The following is a 16,565-nucleotide window of genomic DNA, read 5'->3' on the forward strand; positions in this document are numbered from 1 at the left end:
GTTGTGTGCTTTATGTGTCGGAAAACAACCTCAAAATGTGGGTTTAAGTGTTTTTATTTACAATTACAACATTATTGTAAAAATAATACACACAATATAATAAAAAAAAACATTTAATTTTCATTAGAAATAGTAAAAAAATATATTCAAAAGAGCCTGTAGGTAGAAAGACAACTGAAATGTGATGGCTTGGCATTCGGAAATGTTTGGGATCTGCTGGGATGGGATACAGAGTAAAAGTGAGTTAAATAAATGCCACGGCTCCAGTCGTCTCACACTCTGTTAGTCCCGTGTGGCCAGTCCCCTGTGTCGAACATGTGCGACGACATATAGTCCTCGTACTGTCCGTCTATCAGCTTAGCCGCGTTGTTCCGGGCGAACCAGCAGTCCACGCTCTGAGTCCCGCTGTAGATCTTCCTGCTCTTCTGAACCACAGGCACCGAGCGGTCCTTCACTTTCAGGATGGGCGAGGGTTTCATGTCTCCTTGTGCAGGAAGCTCTGCCAGTCCCACTTCCTCGTACAGGAACTGACCTGAAAGTAGAAGGAATCAAAGGTTGGAGTTATTTTAGTCTCAGAGTTCGACTGATATGAGTCTTTGAAGGCCAGCCAGCGACTCTTTTTGATGTTAGGTAGTTAAAAATGTGGCAATTTGGTTGCACAAACATACTTTTCACATTCTGATTCAGAATTTTCTTCAGAAATTCACCATTGGGAAGAAAGGATATCGGGTCAAATATCCCCCGATGATGGTCTACTGACCAAAATCTTGGCCACTAATCAGCAGGTCGGTAGTTTGATCCCATTTCGAAGTGTCCTAGATTTTAAACTGCTGGACCTTAGATTTCTCTTAAATTTGGATTTGGATATTCTGAAAACAAATGGCTGGATTTCCAGGATAACCACGGTCCCCACAGGATGATTTCCTAATGTTTTTGGTGCCCTCCTGACCTTTTTTATCTAGCACCACCCTCTCTTAAGAAAAAACACATTTCCACAAAACTTCATGCTCCACAAGGGATAAAAGCTTTTAGTTTAACTTCCCTGCAAACTCAGTCTAGCCTCACATTGTATTACTAATATCAGTAAAATTATTATTGAATTAATTTTGTATTTTAAAGTTTATTTTATTTTATATGTATCTGTGTACACCCAACAGCGTACAAAGATACATCCATTCACACATAAATACAAATACAACTAACTAATACAAACTCACCACAACACTTCCAAACACAACTCATAACCTCAACCCTAAACTTATCTGTGTCACTTTTCTTGACTGGATCTGGTGGATGTTTTGGGTTAAACTTCCCTTTTCAGCCCCAAAAGTGGTGATGGTGATGTTGCTTCTAGTGGCTGATAATGTCGCTTCAGGCTATTAGACACCCAATCCTCAATCAGCACCCAATTAAAGCTCATTAACACCTACCCAGAAGGCCGTGGCAGTTGTGTGACAGCCCCTTGCTCTGACCGATGTAGAACCCCAGGTGATCTCTCTGGTAGGGGGCTGGATTCTTGTACTGGTGCAGCAGGATCACAAAGCTGATGTTTCCTCCGATCGTCACAGTCACGTTAGACTTTCCCACGATGGACACTGACAGAGCGCCACTGTCCACTGCGACTGTGGAGTGGCAGGGCAGCACCATTCTGTCCCGCCCATCCAGGATGACCTTCTTAGGCGTCACCTCAATGTAGGCACGTTTGGGATGGTCCACCACGATGGTGATGGTGCTGAAGTAGGTACGCTGCTGTTTGTGACTGCCTGGCGGAGCTGGGGCACCAATTAGCTTACCGTTCACTGTCACACCTGGAGACACACAACAAAAATGACCCACACAAAGCATAAATGATATAGATCTTGACGTGAAGTAAGAGTTTTTGTGCCGTGTAATGAAGTCTAACGGAGTCTTACCAGAGTACTTGTGGTCAGAGACGAGACGCAGGATGTGTCCAGGTTCACCGTTGATGTTGAAGCACACAGTCAGCTTACTGAGCGGGAACTCCACCACAAAGTGGGGGTCACCGTCCGCTGAGGTAGTTTAGTTTGGTGAAAGAGAGACAAAAAGAACAGTGCCTTTTTAAAAACACAGCAAAAAGAATCTGGAACATGACAAGTAGGCCTGAAAGTAGATTGCTTAAAAAGTGAAATGACACCTTTTGAGAGAGCGTCAAGTTTACTTTTTGATTTAATAGTATGCAGAAAGATGGGGTTGCATCCGAAATGTAGCAGGATTTATAATGACATAAAGAGACAATCTATGATTACATACATATTACATATGGGTTTTTTATGGCTGATTTTGATATTTTTATACTAGAAGTTTGATTGTGTTTAGGCTGAAACAAACAAAATTAGATATCAGCCCGTTATTTAGAGACACACAGCTCTACAAAAAAATGTATTTGAAAAGTTAAATGAATAAATGAAAAGTAAAGGCAAAAATGTTTAAAAACACATTTCTACTGAGTTTGGTTTAAAAAGTGACTCGGGGAACTTGAGTTCTGTTGGGTGAATTCATGTAAAACTAAATTATAATTCTGCTATACAGTAAAGTTTTATACCCACTCATCTTTTAAGCGGACAGACACCCCCAGGAACTCTTCTTCCCCATGGTTCGACTTCAGAAAAGATTAATTAAAGAAGTTTTAAAAGAAATTATCCTAGTAGATGGTGGGACTTTGGATCTCTTTATAACAAAGAAAACTAGTTAATTTTTTCATGTCACGGTAAATTAAACAAAAAAAAACCTTCAAACTTGAGCTGCAATCTCCAACATCTCTGTAAAATCTATACATAATATAAAGAAAGGCAATGACTGATTAGTAGCTGACTTTGGATCTCAGATTGGGTTCTATCAGATCGGTTCATATCTTTAGCTGGAGTCTCTCCAGGCTTGTGAGAACCAGCTAAGATGAATAGAGGAGTGATGAGATGAGAGCAGATGATAGAGCAACAGTAATGACAGGGTCATTAGCCGGCACTAACTGCCTCTGATGGGGTCCCTCTCTTTACTGTAACACATGCACAAACATCCACTTCTCATCTCTCAACTCCCATTCACCCACCGTGTGTGTGTGTGTGTGTGTGTGTGTGTGTGTGTGTGTGTGTGTACGAACACGCACTTGCATGTTTAAAGTGCCACATAGTGCTTTTGCTGGTATTTCAATTAGACCCTGTGTGTTCTTTCCTCTTTGCAGGTCATGTTCAGAGGCATCCCTGAACTCCTCGCTGTCTGTGTGATCACTGCCGACTGTCTGACGAACATCCAAATTACAGGCCGCCCACATAGAGTGTAGAGAGAGAGTCTACTGTACATTCCCCCGTCTCCTCTCTTTCAAGTCTCCTTATGGAGCCTCGTAACCACTGCGTACGTGCTCGCAGTATATAGTGTTCAGAGGTTATTAAATAAAACGGCTCAGGGGAAAATGAACAACTGTTTACATGAGCGGGAGGATGAGGAGTTACCTGATGTTTTGGAGATGGTGATGGATTTCTTGGCTGGTCTCCTCGCAGCTTTACCTACAAGGAAGAGAATATTTATCTACTGCAATGAGTCAGAGGGCAGCCATTGTTTAATGCTTCCTCTTTAAATCTTCCATATGAGTAACATTAACTGTCGATGGGTCAGTTAGTGTAATACAGGGTCTCTGAAGAGAGAGAATAGTCATTTGGATATATGTTTTGCACGTTCTCTTAAAACAATACTCCACTGAAAATCAGTATCACCTCTTCTAGGTTTGCAATGTTAGCTGTGAAGAGCTACTTGAGACAATCTGTTTTTATTCTCGGCATATACTTTGGTAGCTGACTTTTTAGACACCCTGTAACCAAATCTCGACGGCACATCCTCACCAATTGTGTTCCTCACAGATGAAGTCTGGCCGCCTGGCTTCCCGTTGGGTTTCTGTGGCTCTCCCTCCTCTGTGTCACCTGGCAGCTCATTGGCAGCTGAGCCAGCTGCTGGGGTGATGGTGGGCGCCGGGGCCATGCTGCCATCAGCCAGGACCTCAGGCTTCTCCACCACCAGGTTGGTGAGGGGAGTGAGGAAGTGGTAGGTCAGAGATAGATTGGTGGCCTGCTGGATGTGGTCTTCCCTTTCTTTGCTGGTCTGGCTGCGTAGCCGTGACCGTAGCCCATCCTTGACGCTAAGGAAACCCCAGACGCGTTCCACAAAGTCTTCCGCAATTGAACCCAAAGCAACTCCTAACCCCTGCATGCTCCCTGACCCTGGAGTCCTAGCTCCAGCCGCCATCGCTGCTGTGGCGGCTTTCACGTGTTTCTCAGTCTCTATCTGCCTGTGCCGCAGTGGAACGTCGGTCTCCAGGATGATGCTCTTGTCGCTGTTGCTGGCTGTAACCTGGACGTGGAGTATTTCCGCGCTTTGGTTCGTCAACTTGCCGGCAATGACGATCTCAGAGCCGTTGAAGTAGTTGGTGAACAGATGCTGAGTGACGTACTGAACAGAGTCCTCAGTGTAGTTGATCCTTATGTCGGACAGCAGAGGAGTTCCTATCTCATCGTAGAACCTAGAAAGGAACAAGGAGACATGTAGGATTGCAGCTGGATAAAATATAACAGTTAGATCACCCCAGCAGGGTGAGGTTTAGTTAAGGTAGAGCAGCTAAAACTTCTTGGTAAAGACTAGATGAAGGTGGTCATTGCTTAAAGAAACCAACATTTGGTGTTGGTAGGAGTCTCGGTGCAAACCATTGTCTCATAGTCACTTTTGAGGGTTTGCAGCCCGACAGGAAGTTTGTGCTCCTTCCACCTTTTCCTTTTAGGGAGGACAATCATTAGTCACACGACCACAAGAGGATACTTGTTGAGAGAACTTAGTGTCGGATGTTTTAAGTGTTTGAACAGATGACCAATGGTGTTGTTTTTCCTGCCCTGGATAGTGTCCACTTGTAGTATTATGCTAATTGTACTGTTCAACTTGCAAGCATCCAAGGGCAAATTAATGCTACCATGATAACTTTTAGGAGTTGTAAAATCCTGCCTCATAGGATTAGTCTGTAAATTGCTATAAACACTCCCTGGATTATATTTTGTTTTCTTACCAGCATCCTTGAGCAACACCAAGACAGATTGTGAACGCGAGAATGTTGCCAAAGTTGTCTCAAACCTCCAGAGTATTAAAATGTGGGCTTGTTTTTTATTGCTTATTTTTTACACATCCAAACCATCCATCTGCTTATTCTTCTCTGTTGATCACTACTAAGTCACATGTCCAGTGCCTTTGCTCAAGGGCACATCAGTTGTCGTTTTTGAGGCAGAACTAGAAGGATGTTATTACATATTTCATAAAATGTCAAGTTTGTTCAAACAAGTCACCTTCCGGCCATAAACCTGCTTGTCTACAGCTACAGCCACCCCACTTCAGAGTTTATGCACACATTCATAAAGAGTGTGTATGAAGCAAAGATTGTGAATGTGTGTGTGTGTGCAAGTCGTCTGTCCTGTCCTCGTTGTCACGCCGCAGTAAACCTCCTCACCTCTTAACCAGCGTGTTTGTTCAAGCAAGACGAAGGCTATTATCTGTGCAGTCTATCTGTTAACCCCACGTACATACTCAGATGCAGGTTTCACAACACACACACATTCCTGCTCTACTGAACAAACACCTTGTGTGTCCGAGTGCGGAAGAGAGAGAGAGAGAAGTGGGTTGTGTGTAAAGGATAGGAGAAAAAAAAAGGTCTGAGAGAGAAAGGGGGTGGCTGTTGTAGTCTGTGGCTGTCACAGGTTGAAGTTGATTAAAGAGGTCTGTTGTCAGCACCGTCACATTTGCGGTCTTCGTTCCCTCGTAGCTCGATGAGAGATGAAGGGACGTGTCGGACGGGTAGAGGGGAGGGATTAAGGAGAGCTAATTGCTTAATAAGAGGTGGATTATACACATAATGAAGGGGATTTTGTGACTATGATTACTTATTTAAATTAATAATCAATGTTATTGTCTTATACATCAGGAATTCTTTTCATTTCATGTTCTAAACACCCATTGCCTAGTAGGTTATTTTGTGGTAAATTTCTGTTTAAATAACAAGTAATTTCTGGCAAGTTCAGTGCAAAAACTTAACATTAAGCACCAAAAGTTAAGACAGAAAAGAATATGAAGATGATGATATGTTGTATTTTTCTGGACTGAATTCAAAATGGGAATTTCTCAAAAGTTAATCTTCTACATGGCCACAGTCAGGAAAGGGAGTTTGGGCTTCAATCCAGTTGAAATCCCAAAATAACTTCTAGGACTTCAAACTTTTGACCAGTATCAGGCACCATTGCCTATTTTGGGCTATTTCCAGACCACGTGAAACCAGTTTTAGACCAGTTTCACACCAATTTTAGTATTCTAGTTTTAGACCAACCCAAATATCAAGACGACAACATGCTTCATCATAAGTCCAGGTCAGACCTCAATTTATTCTCCGGCTAGCTACTGTTGATTTCGCTCATCCACATCCCAGCATGCGAAGCACATGTGGCTATGGGAGCCATCATCTATAACCTGAAGGTTGTATCACAGTCCGAGCACCAACAAACCACTCCAAAATTAATTTGTGATCAGACTGAGACCACTTCCTCTATAGGGCTTGTGGTGGGGTTGTTTTAGTGTGCTCCAAAGTGCGACTGCTGTGTTCAGATCTGCCCAAATGAATCGTACCAAGGGGGAATATTTACCTGGGGTCTGATTCAAATGGACTAAAAAAGAAAGAAGAAAAGGCCCTTAGACCACTTCCAGACCACATTTTAAAGCCAGTCTTTAGCCAATTTCATGGTTTTTTTTTTATCTGTTTAAAACCAGTTTCAGACTATTTATGAACCAGTTACACATATAAAAAGAAGCCTTCTTCAATTCTCTAATGAGCAATCCCCCATTTTGGTCACCATCTTTAATAATCCAAGATGGCTGCCATGTCGATATCTGTGAAAATGTAGTTCACAAAATGTGAAGAAACGTCAGAAGCTGAATAATCTAATTAGTAGTTTGGAGAATAAAATGGCTTGTGATGGAAGAAATATTCAAACAATATGACTGAATTGACAGAGACACAGAGCACAAAGCAATCTCTTACCCTTTGAGCATTGCGCTGGCGTCCGCCTCTTCATGGATGCGTCTCATCATTCCACAGTTTTCCAGAGCCATGCGCTCCAACAGCCGGTAATCCACGTCGTTCCCAATCCCGATGGTGAAGATGCAGAACTTCTCCTGCACGGCTGAGCGAGTATTCCCCAGGATCACAGTGGACTGGATCTCCCCGACCGTGGGCCGTCCGTCCGTCAGGAAAATGATGAGGGAGACGCTGTTTGGGCTGGCGTCAGGGCCTGAGAGGTAATCTCGAAGCAGAGAGGAGCCAGTCTGCATGGCATCATCGATATTTGTACCTGCAGTGGAGAGAGCGAAATTATTGCTTAATAACACATCAAGGATATGGAAATACAGATAATAGGTCAAACTATATAGATTGTATTGTCCTGAGGCCAAAATATTAAAAGCTCATTAGATAAGATCTTTACATTTAACCAAATTACACCACAAGGAGGACAATGTCTCACCTCCTGTGGTCGCCAGCGTGTAAATAAACTTCTTGGCATCTCTGACATTAAGGGGCGTCACCGGCACGAGACGATTGGGCTGCCAAACTTTGATTTTATTGGAGAAGCTGATGAAGTTGAAGCGGTCGCCGGGTCGCAGGTCCCTCAGAATGGTGAAGAGAGCATCTTTAGTCTTAAAAAGAAAGTATGTGACAGAGAAATTATTTGTTACAACAGACAAATGTGGGACATCTTGTCAACAGAATGCTGGATACACAGTGTGGTCATGGTCTCTGTGGTATAGCTTATTGTATTATAACACTAGGGCTGAAAAGGATGGAAACAAAACACACATACCAATCAATCAAACACCCAGTCACACACACTCCACCCATGAATCGAGCCCTGGAGGGTGGTGTCATTAATCAGAGTCAGAAATGTGGTGAAAAGGTCAGAAAGCTTTTAAGATAATTACATCTTAAAATAAAGTTGTTGTTTTTTTTACCTGTAGTTTATTAGCTGTACTGTTAAAAGCTTGTATATCCATCAACCTTCAGGGAACTAACAACTCCCTGTATTGTAGCTTGACTTTGGTCTACATTGTTCAGTACATGCGATGGGTTTTTAATGGGATCCACATGCCATTGTTATACTTTTTTTTTTACAAAACACACTGTGTAGTCTTTGAATCCATCAGAAAGTTAACTGTTTTCTGGAGTTTAATTCAAGACCATTATATTTGAACCTTCATTAGTTTTAGTTAGTTTAGCAATGTGACAGATTTCCATTAAATTTGTTTAATGCATACAGTAGAGTTTTGGCCACATGCTGATGATTCAGTGTTCTACCTTTTAATTATTATTATACTATATCCATTTAAACCATAATTAATATAATATTATTAATTTGACTGCCTTCTAGTTCTACTTTAAATGTATCCATGTAAAGAAATAGGCAAACAAAAGTACGTAGACTCAGAAATTACTTTCTGGAGCTTCACTATCTCAGCATCTCTGCAGCCCTGAGTGCGTGGGTATGATATATAATTTGGTGTTCAGGGGTTTATAGATGTGTATATGTGCTGTATACAGCAGGGGTCAAAACCACAGACTGACCTAAACTGAAACCCTCTATTGTGGAGCCACATCAAACACCCTTGTTGTTCTGTTTCTGCGGCCCGCTGGGGGCTGGCAGTGGGTGGGGGGAGACAGATCAAGGGGTCGAGAGTGCCGTTGTCTAGAAAGTTCCATTACCCCATAGACACTGACCTTCCTCCCTCACAGCGTAGCCTTGTGCTGTATGTTTCCACTTTTCTTTCTCACTGAAAGTCTGTTTTTCAGTTTTTCTGTTTCTGTACTCCTCACTCATGGCAGCTGCAGAGATCAGCTCCGAGTCTGGCCGAGGGGATTATTGTGCTATTGCAGATGGAGGAAAAGGTCTGATATTGATATTCCAGTGTGGGTGTGAGGTAGGCGGGGTGTCAGTTTTCTGATCCAGTGCAGCCATTGAGATTCCGCTTAAAAACGGAGTAAATTGTTTTGCATGGGAGGCGTGATCATTAGCTTTCCTGTTACGCATCAGGAAAAGTAAGAATGGGTTTATATCTGGTACTGTTGGTTCATCTGGAACCTGGAAGACTTTAACATGAGCATACACCAAACCTATTGGCCTAAATCCCCAATTGATGCTGCAGCAGATGAGAGTGTCCTTCAGACTGGCCCAGATTCAATTCTGGAGGCAGGTACAGTATGGGCATTGGCAAAAAACTGCTCAGTGGGAACAGATCAACAGGAAAGACACAGTTGGCAGTGGCTTTTAAAAGCCAGTGTAGTTTCTGAGACTTTCCATCACAACGAAGACAAAATAATCTTAATTCAAGGTCTATTTAGCAGCTTTTTCTAAATATTTGAATCCTATATTGTGAGCACAAGGAGTTTGCTTTAAAACCTCATCCACTGATGAAGACCACGAGGTACAATGGAAAGCTCCAGAAAAAGCTAATTAAGTGGACCTTTTATCACAATTTATGTTTGGTTGCCTAAATTGTGTTATTGCTGCATAGTGTTGGAGTTAAGGAGCACTTTTTTATTTAAAAGACTCTTCAATGATGGTGCATTCAGGTACTAACTGATGAAACTGATATATAGCTGATAAAAGACTTTCTTTTGTTTCATTTAAAACTGTAATTACACAATCTGACACCAGTGTCGGCTTTAAAGGTAGGAAGTGGATGCAAAAAATACTAGATCTTTAAGAGTAAAATCTAAAATCATTCACACATTCCTGTACCTTTTAACTTCACAACAGTTTTCTATTTGTATACATATGTATATGTATGTATATATATATATATATCTATATATATATATATATATATATACTGTTTGTGCTGCTTTACCTGTCTGATCTTAGTCCCCAGCATAGAGGCGCTGGTGTCGATCACAAACACCACATTCTTGGGCACCACTGGCAGGTCTTTGGGGGCGAAGTAGTGGACAAAATGGCCATTTAAAACCTGGGAAAGAAAGAAGTTTGCACATATGCAACAGGCAGTGAGGTCACTTGCAGTAGTTGTGTGTGATTGTCAAAACATAGTACGGTTTTGAAGACAAACAGAGTAGTTGGCAAGCGGAATGACTGCGGTGGCAGGAAACCAGAGAAATGGATGACTAACAGGTGTGTGTGTGTGTGTGTGTGTGTGTGTGTGTGTGTGTGTGTAAATTGGATGGGAAATTTGTACATGCACATATAAAAAATATGAAAACTATTTTTATGCTCTTTCCCAGTCTGCTTTCCTGCACTTTTTTCTCATCTCTCAAAGTTTCACATGCTCCCACCTGAATGTCTCCGATCCCCATGTCTCTCTGCACATCGTATCGGATCACAAAGTCTCCCAGGAGGCCGTTGGTGGTAATCTTGGCCTGTTGGACGATGTTGGGGCTGAAGGTGATCTTGCAGACGTTCTTTTCGTTTTTGATCACAGTAGTGACGGGAGGCTCCAGCTTGGCTTGAAGCACAAAGGCAGGAAGTGTGTTTGTGGAAGCTTTAACTGGCTTAAAAACAAAACTTTGAAATAAGTAAATTAATAATAAAGTGACCATGACCCTTAAAGTGGATTGTGCTCTGTGTACTTTTTTTTAAATTGGACATATTCTAACAATAACAATACAAAAACATATTGAGTAGAAATGTATAAATTGAAAAGCGTATTATTTGTGCAGCATGATCAAAATAACAGCATGAAAAACTACAAAAATAGCAAATATGTTACAAAATTAGCTGATAAAATAATAAGATGTCTCTGTAAACCTGGTGTCTTAGGCCCAGTTTCACTGCTGGACGCACTGCTGCTCCTGCCGTTGCGGAGTGGCAGCACCTGGAGGTCTGTGATGGGGGAATGGTCCACGATGGTGACGTCCAGGGTGAGGCGGCTCACCAGCTGCAGCGGACGCAGGCTAGTCACGTGTTCGTAGCGTCCCAGACGTCGCTGCAGAAGCTCCTCATAGGTCAGCAGGAAGACGGCCCGATTCCGACCCGGGATGTTGGCCGCCATCCTGAACACCTCTACCTCCGGCTCTGGACTAGAGGGGAGGAGGCCATTTTAATGCCAGAATACCACGTTTTGGGATGAAGTTGTGGGGTTTTTTTTCATACTTTTGAACAGATTATGTGTTAGTTCTCATTAATTTCACCTGGAAGAAGTGACTGACCTTTACCACATTCGGCGCCAGAGCACTGAATGTGGATCAATCCACAGCTTAAAGTAGTCCCCAACAACAGCACTGAGACGTAATGTTGGCGATTTTTTTATTGTTTTTAGTCTTTTTAATGGGATTTGTTGACTGCTGTGTATAAAATAATGTCTCCTTTTAAGTGTCATGCTCATAAAACTAGAAAATACTGCACTGGTTCTATTCATTTTTAGTATTTTTCAGTCTTTCTTGATTCTGGCACGGCAACCAACATAATTTTTGATACTACCACTAGATGGCTTTAATTTAACTAACTGACTTATTGAATTTAAAGCATAATTTTGGTTAGCTTTTAGCTAAATGGTAATTTCTCGGGAAAAAAAAAACTATCTGGGAAGTTATTTCAGTGTTGTGTTGCAGTGGATTGTTGTCTGCCACCATGTCTTTTTTGATTCCACCACTGGGTGGCGCCATAGTCAGAAATGTTCAAATTATACACAGTGACTTTAATATCAGAAATTTAAACTTAAAAACATTAAGGATTTGTCTTTGATTTGTTTAGGCGAGATTTATCTCGGTTTAATCTGGAGCCTCTGCTGCTTTAGTAGTATATAAACACCGATCAGCTATAACATTATGAGGGTGGGATATATTAGGTAGCAGTTGATGTGTTAGAAGCAGTAAAAAATGGGCAGCGTGAGGATTTGAGCGACTTTGACAAGGGGCCAAATTGAGATGGTTAGACGACTGGGTCAGAGCATCTCCAGAACTGCAGCTCTTGTGGGGTCTGCAGTGGTCAGTACCTATCAAAAGTGGTCCAAGGAAGGAAAAGCGGTGAACCAGAGACAGGGTCATGGGTGGCCGAGGCTGACTGATGTATGCCGAGAGCGAAGACTGGCCCGTGAGCTACTGTAGCTCTGATAGAAAGGGCTCAGAACACACAGTGCATCGCAGTTTGTTGCTCCATCACTGTCCCTCAGTATTTGTTTAATAAGATTTTGTATTTTGTATGTTTAGAGCATAAGAGCAGCAGCAATAAACAGAAAAAAAAACATAAAATATAGATGACAGAACATAAACATTGGGAGCAATTAGGAAAAAGGTGGAGTACAGAAGAGGTGGAGTACAGAAGAGGTGGAGCGGTGAACTGAGCAGTCCAAGTGGTGATATCATGAATATGGAAGTTCTGTTTCTGTCTAATCTCAAATCTTCCACTTCAATCCTTTCCTTCCTCCTCGGCTCTGTCCTTTACAACGGAGTCATTGAATCACCGAACTTCATTTAATGAAATGTCACTTTTTTCGACGACAGCTGGAAATCTGATGTCACTTCTTCCATACGTCACTTCTTGGGTCACAGATTTATATGACAATCCTCGTCTCTGGAGCAATGATCTTATTTCAGACTCTGCTCACACACACACACACACACACACACACACATACTGAACACAGACACACGCACACACACACACTGAACACACACTCGCTCTTTGTGGCCGCCCAGTTGTGGTAAAAGAGGTTTTAGTGGGGATATTATCAATCTCTGTTTGCAAAATAGGAACATTAGAGGTTGCGAGTGCGGCTGTGTAATTAGGAGGAGACGCCAGACCATAGGAGTGACCACACATATACTGAAACACACACACACACACACACACACACACACACACACACACACACACACACACTCAGGTTTCTCTTACCTTGCATCACCTGACTCTTTGTTCTTGGGTTTTCCGTTCTCCTGTTTGACCCTCTTTTCCTTCGGCCTGACCTCGCTCTGGTAGACGCGCCCTCCAATGATCCTGGTTCACGGGGTCAAAGGTCGAGGATTAGAGCACAGCGCTCATATTCAGGGCGACCTATTGTCACGTCTCAACTGGGCTTCTCTCGGACAAAAGACAGAATTTGAGGACAAAATCCTGTCGTTACCTATGTGTGGGTAACAGCCCTGCACATGAATGAACTCCGGCCGCTGTGTGTTAACAGCAGTATAAAAGTTTTCACCCTTTCTTGGCTCCTTGCTCGCGTCTCCATAGAAACCGAAACATCATAAATCCTTCCAGCCACTAAATCCTGTTTCTTTTCATAAAATACCTTCCAAATGTGGTTAGATTGTCTTTAGTAGTGATGTTATTATTTGGAGATTAGTTAGTTTATACAAAAAAAGATGTCTGGCATTATCACTTCTTATCACTATCTTTGCTTTACATTTTAATGATAAGCTATTATTGTATTATTATCAATAATAAGACATAATGGGACTCAAGACTGACTGTAAGAAGTCATTGGTTATATCCACAGAAAATAGAAGGATAATCTTAATGGGAACCATTTAAATAATAATTGCAGAGCAGTGGTTCCCAACCTGGGGTCAAGACCCTTCTAGGGGTCCTAAGATAAAACTGTTGGTGGTTTAAGGTGATTAAAGGAGAAATCTATTTTTCTGACTTTCCACTGTTGTTGCCCTTTTCTTCTGAAACCCTGGAAGCCTTTTACCTCATCATGCTTTCCTAAAATCCAAGAAGGCAAGATTGCTTCTCCCGTCAACTGCTCACAACTCATATCAACACCATGATGAACACCAGATGAAGGGTCACAAGCCAAAAAAAACCCTGCTGTAGAAGACTGAGTGAGTTTTAAGATGCTCCTTAATGGTTCCAGAATATTTGACAAATGCATACAACTAACTTTTATCCTGATTATGTTTTTTTTTTTATCATGTTGTTATGATTTTAGGTGCACTGTGACGTGAACCTGTGAGACTCTTACATGGTGAAATTGGAGACGTAGGCATTAGCGGGGACCTGAAACTGGAAGACGCCCTCGGTGGCGGCGGAGTGCCGGTTGAGCATGGCGCAGTACACCGCCGTGAAGGCGTAACGAGAGATGATGGTGGTCTTGATGGAGAGTTCCTGGATGTGAGGTTTAGTCTCCTGCAAAAGGAAACGTTCAAAAAAATCTGAAGAACCACCAAATATCAGCAGATCACACAAACGCCAGTTTGGCCCGTTTTTACGCGCTCCAGCTGCAAATGTAATATATTTTGATTAGCCAAGATATCTCATTTCAAGAATCCCCCCACCCCCCCATAGTTACCATCACCAAACTGAGGCGTTTAAATGTGTTCCCATGAGCTGAGATCCAGTGCATTACAGATACTTTGGCACATCTGCGCGCTTGGCGGATCTCCTGTGCGTCACGCCCAAAGTGCGCAAGTTTAGGATGACAAAATATGCTTCAAAATAACTTAAAACTAGGTCATGCATTTTAGGTCACTGTTAAAAAATACAAATTTATGTTCAATCAACTGTTTTCTTAAAGGTCAGTTCACTGTAAACTCCTAAACTCAGAGTTTTAAAAGGTTAAAAGGTATCAATATTTATTACGATGTGCCAAATTATCACACCAAAGACCCCAGGGCAAAGACAGGGCACCTCTAAACTCAGACCTGTAGCCTCTAAAAATAGAGAAATATTCAAAAAGCTTCATATCTCTGCAGTAAATCTAACTTTACCTTGGATAGTATAGTTTTCACCTGCCGTGGGACCCTGCGTGGCGCCTGTTTGTACAAAAGAAATGAGTCAAATAAGGAAATCGAAACACCAGAATATACAGCATCTTTTAAATATCTTACAATGCCTAAATCAAAGTCTGCAAAGTCGGAATCAATCTCATCTGCAAACTGGGATTCCTCCAGTTGCCCCAGTACACTCGGGCTGAAACACACGAGCAGAGTCAACAGCAGCATCTTGTAGTCCTTCTCCAGTAAAACTCAAACAGATAAATGGGACATTATTTCCAGCGCGCAGCGTCTCCGAGTCTCCGTGTGTCCGGATCAGAGTGACCGGACAGAGGAGTGACACGGTGTGCAGAGGAAAAATACGCCCACCCACTCACTGGAGGAGAGAGATGCAGTTTTCAATCCTACTCCTGAGTGAGGGGCAATTAGAGCTGCTGCTGCTGCCTTCAGGCGGTGTCGGAATTTTTGCAGTTATGAGTTAAAATGTCCTTAAAAGTGTCCAACCTGTACATTTACTCAAAACTACTTAAGGAAAAATTCCAAGTACTTGTACTTTTATATTTTCCAGAGGCAAATATTGTACTTTTTACTCCATTACATTTATATGACAGCTTAAGTTACTAAACATTTTGCATATTACAACTTTTTATACCCCTGTCCAGTCATAACCATATTTCTCCACATTTGGTTATTTTTTCTGCTCATATAGACGATGAAGTAAAACAATCTCCTTTAAAGCTAAATAAACTATTTAAAAATCCTCTTGGATTAGCTGCAGTTTTTCTGAGCTCATGAAAAGTTGACTTTTTAGAGATATGTTGACAACGATGTTACAAACATATAATGAACTTATAGAATATGATGCATTGCTGTAGATTAAACTACCCAAAAGTACATAAAGTCGATTACATTTTCTCAGCTTTAAGCATCTACAGCGGTAAAATGCAACATCCACATTAATGCAGCAGTAATATTAATCCAGAACATCAGATATAACCGTAAAACACTGACAGGGAGACCATTTGATGATTAGTTTGATACTTTAATACTTTTATTTACTGAATGTTTTGAATGCAGGACTTTAACTTGTAGTGGAGTATTTTCATAGTGTGGTATTTCTTTTCTAAATACTTCATCCATCACTGCCAGTCTCAGGTTAATATTCTACTTATGGAGATATATTTCTTCTCAAAATGTCAATAATGAAGAAAGCAGTTTATTTTCTTACAAGTTTGTCACTTTTATTCTTCAACATTTTCCATCAGTTTTGACACAAAGTGAGAAATATGGCAGCGTTTTTAAAGTAAAGACTCATGTTCTACTTCAAAATGACCTCCATGTTTGACATTCTGTGTGATAATTAGTTTATTGCACTGTGTATGTTTAGCTTAAATTACTATCTTTATATGTTAAAAGCCTGTGCATATGCAGATAGAGGCCGGATTTACAAGGCGTACCTGAAGGCAGCATGCCACTACCATTAACCATGACCTTCCATCAGCTGCCTGAAATATGACCTGTTTCATAACACAATAATATAAATTTGCAAAGTTTTCCTGTAACAACTGTTGTTCTAGATTACGTTTGTCATTAATAAACAAAAGAAAATGTAATTTTATGTGTTTATTGAACTTAATTAGAAGAATAAAATTAAATGAAACGCTTTGGATCTCTGGTAAATATTTGTTTCATCTCCATTTTTATTGTTTTTCAATAACAATTTTATACCAATTCTCTCCCTAATTGATTTTTAGGGAGAGAATTGACAATAAAAAATAAATAAATCTACTTTTAGCTTCAAGCCTTCAGCAGT

General features: G+C 41.3%; 1 protein-coding gene across 1 annotated transcript; it reads right to left on the minus strand.

The window, feature by feature from the left end:
* Positions 1–38: 38 nt before the first annotated feature.
* On the minus strand, positions 39–15,154 carry itih5 (inter-alpha-trypsin inhibitor heavy chain 5). The gene is made up of 14 exons (XM_051393172.1): positions 14,867–15,154; positions 14,747–14,791; positions 14,002–14,165; positions 12,933–13,034; positions 10,845–11,116; positions 10,373–10,542; positions 9,934–10,050; positions 7,557–7,728; positions 7,076–7,385; positions 3,855–4,528; positions 3,468–3,521; positions 1,914–2,030; positions 1,431–1,808; positions 39–532 (listed from the first exon to the last, which is right to left on the minus strand). Exons 1-14 carry the CDS (start codon positions 14,978–14,980, stop codon positions 273–275), a joined length of 2,949 nt encoding a protein of 982 aa, XP_051249132.1. The 5' UTR covers positions 14,981–15,154; the 3' UTR covers positions 39–272.
* Between the last annotated feature and the right edge of the window lie 1,411 nt (positions 15,155–16,565).

The sequence above is a fragment of the Dicentrarchus labrax genome, unplaced genomic scaffold (genome assembly GCF_905237075.1).
Source record: "Dicentrarchus labrax unplaced genomic scaffold, dlabrax2021, whole genome shotgun sequence".
Taxonomy (NCBI): Eukaryota; Metazoa; Chordata; class Actinopteri; family Moronidae; genus Dicentrarchus; species Dicentrarchus labrax.

What these genes read in the sequence shown, in the direction of transcription:
- itih5 (XM_051393172.1), bottom strand. Translation starts at nt 14,980, where the DNA reads ATGCTGCTGTTGACTCTGCTCGTGTGTTTCAGCCCGAGTGTACTGGGG. An exon ending in TACGTCTCCAATTTCACCAT is followed by an intron (nt 13,035 to 14,001) that starts GTAAGAGTCTCA and finishes CCCGTGAACCAG; the next exon opens with GATCATTGGAGGGCGCGTCT. An exon ending in ATCTGTGAGGAACACAATTG is followed by an intron (nt 3,522 to 3,854) that starts GTGAGGATGTGC and finishes TCTTCCTTGTAG; the next exon opens with GTAAAGCTGCGAGGAGACCA.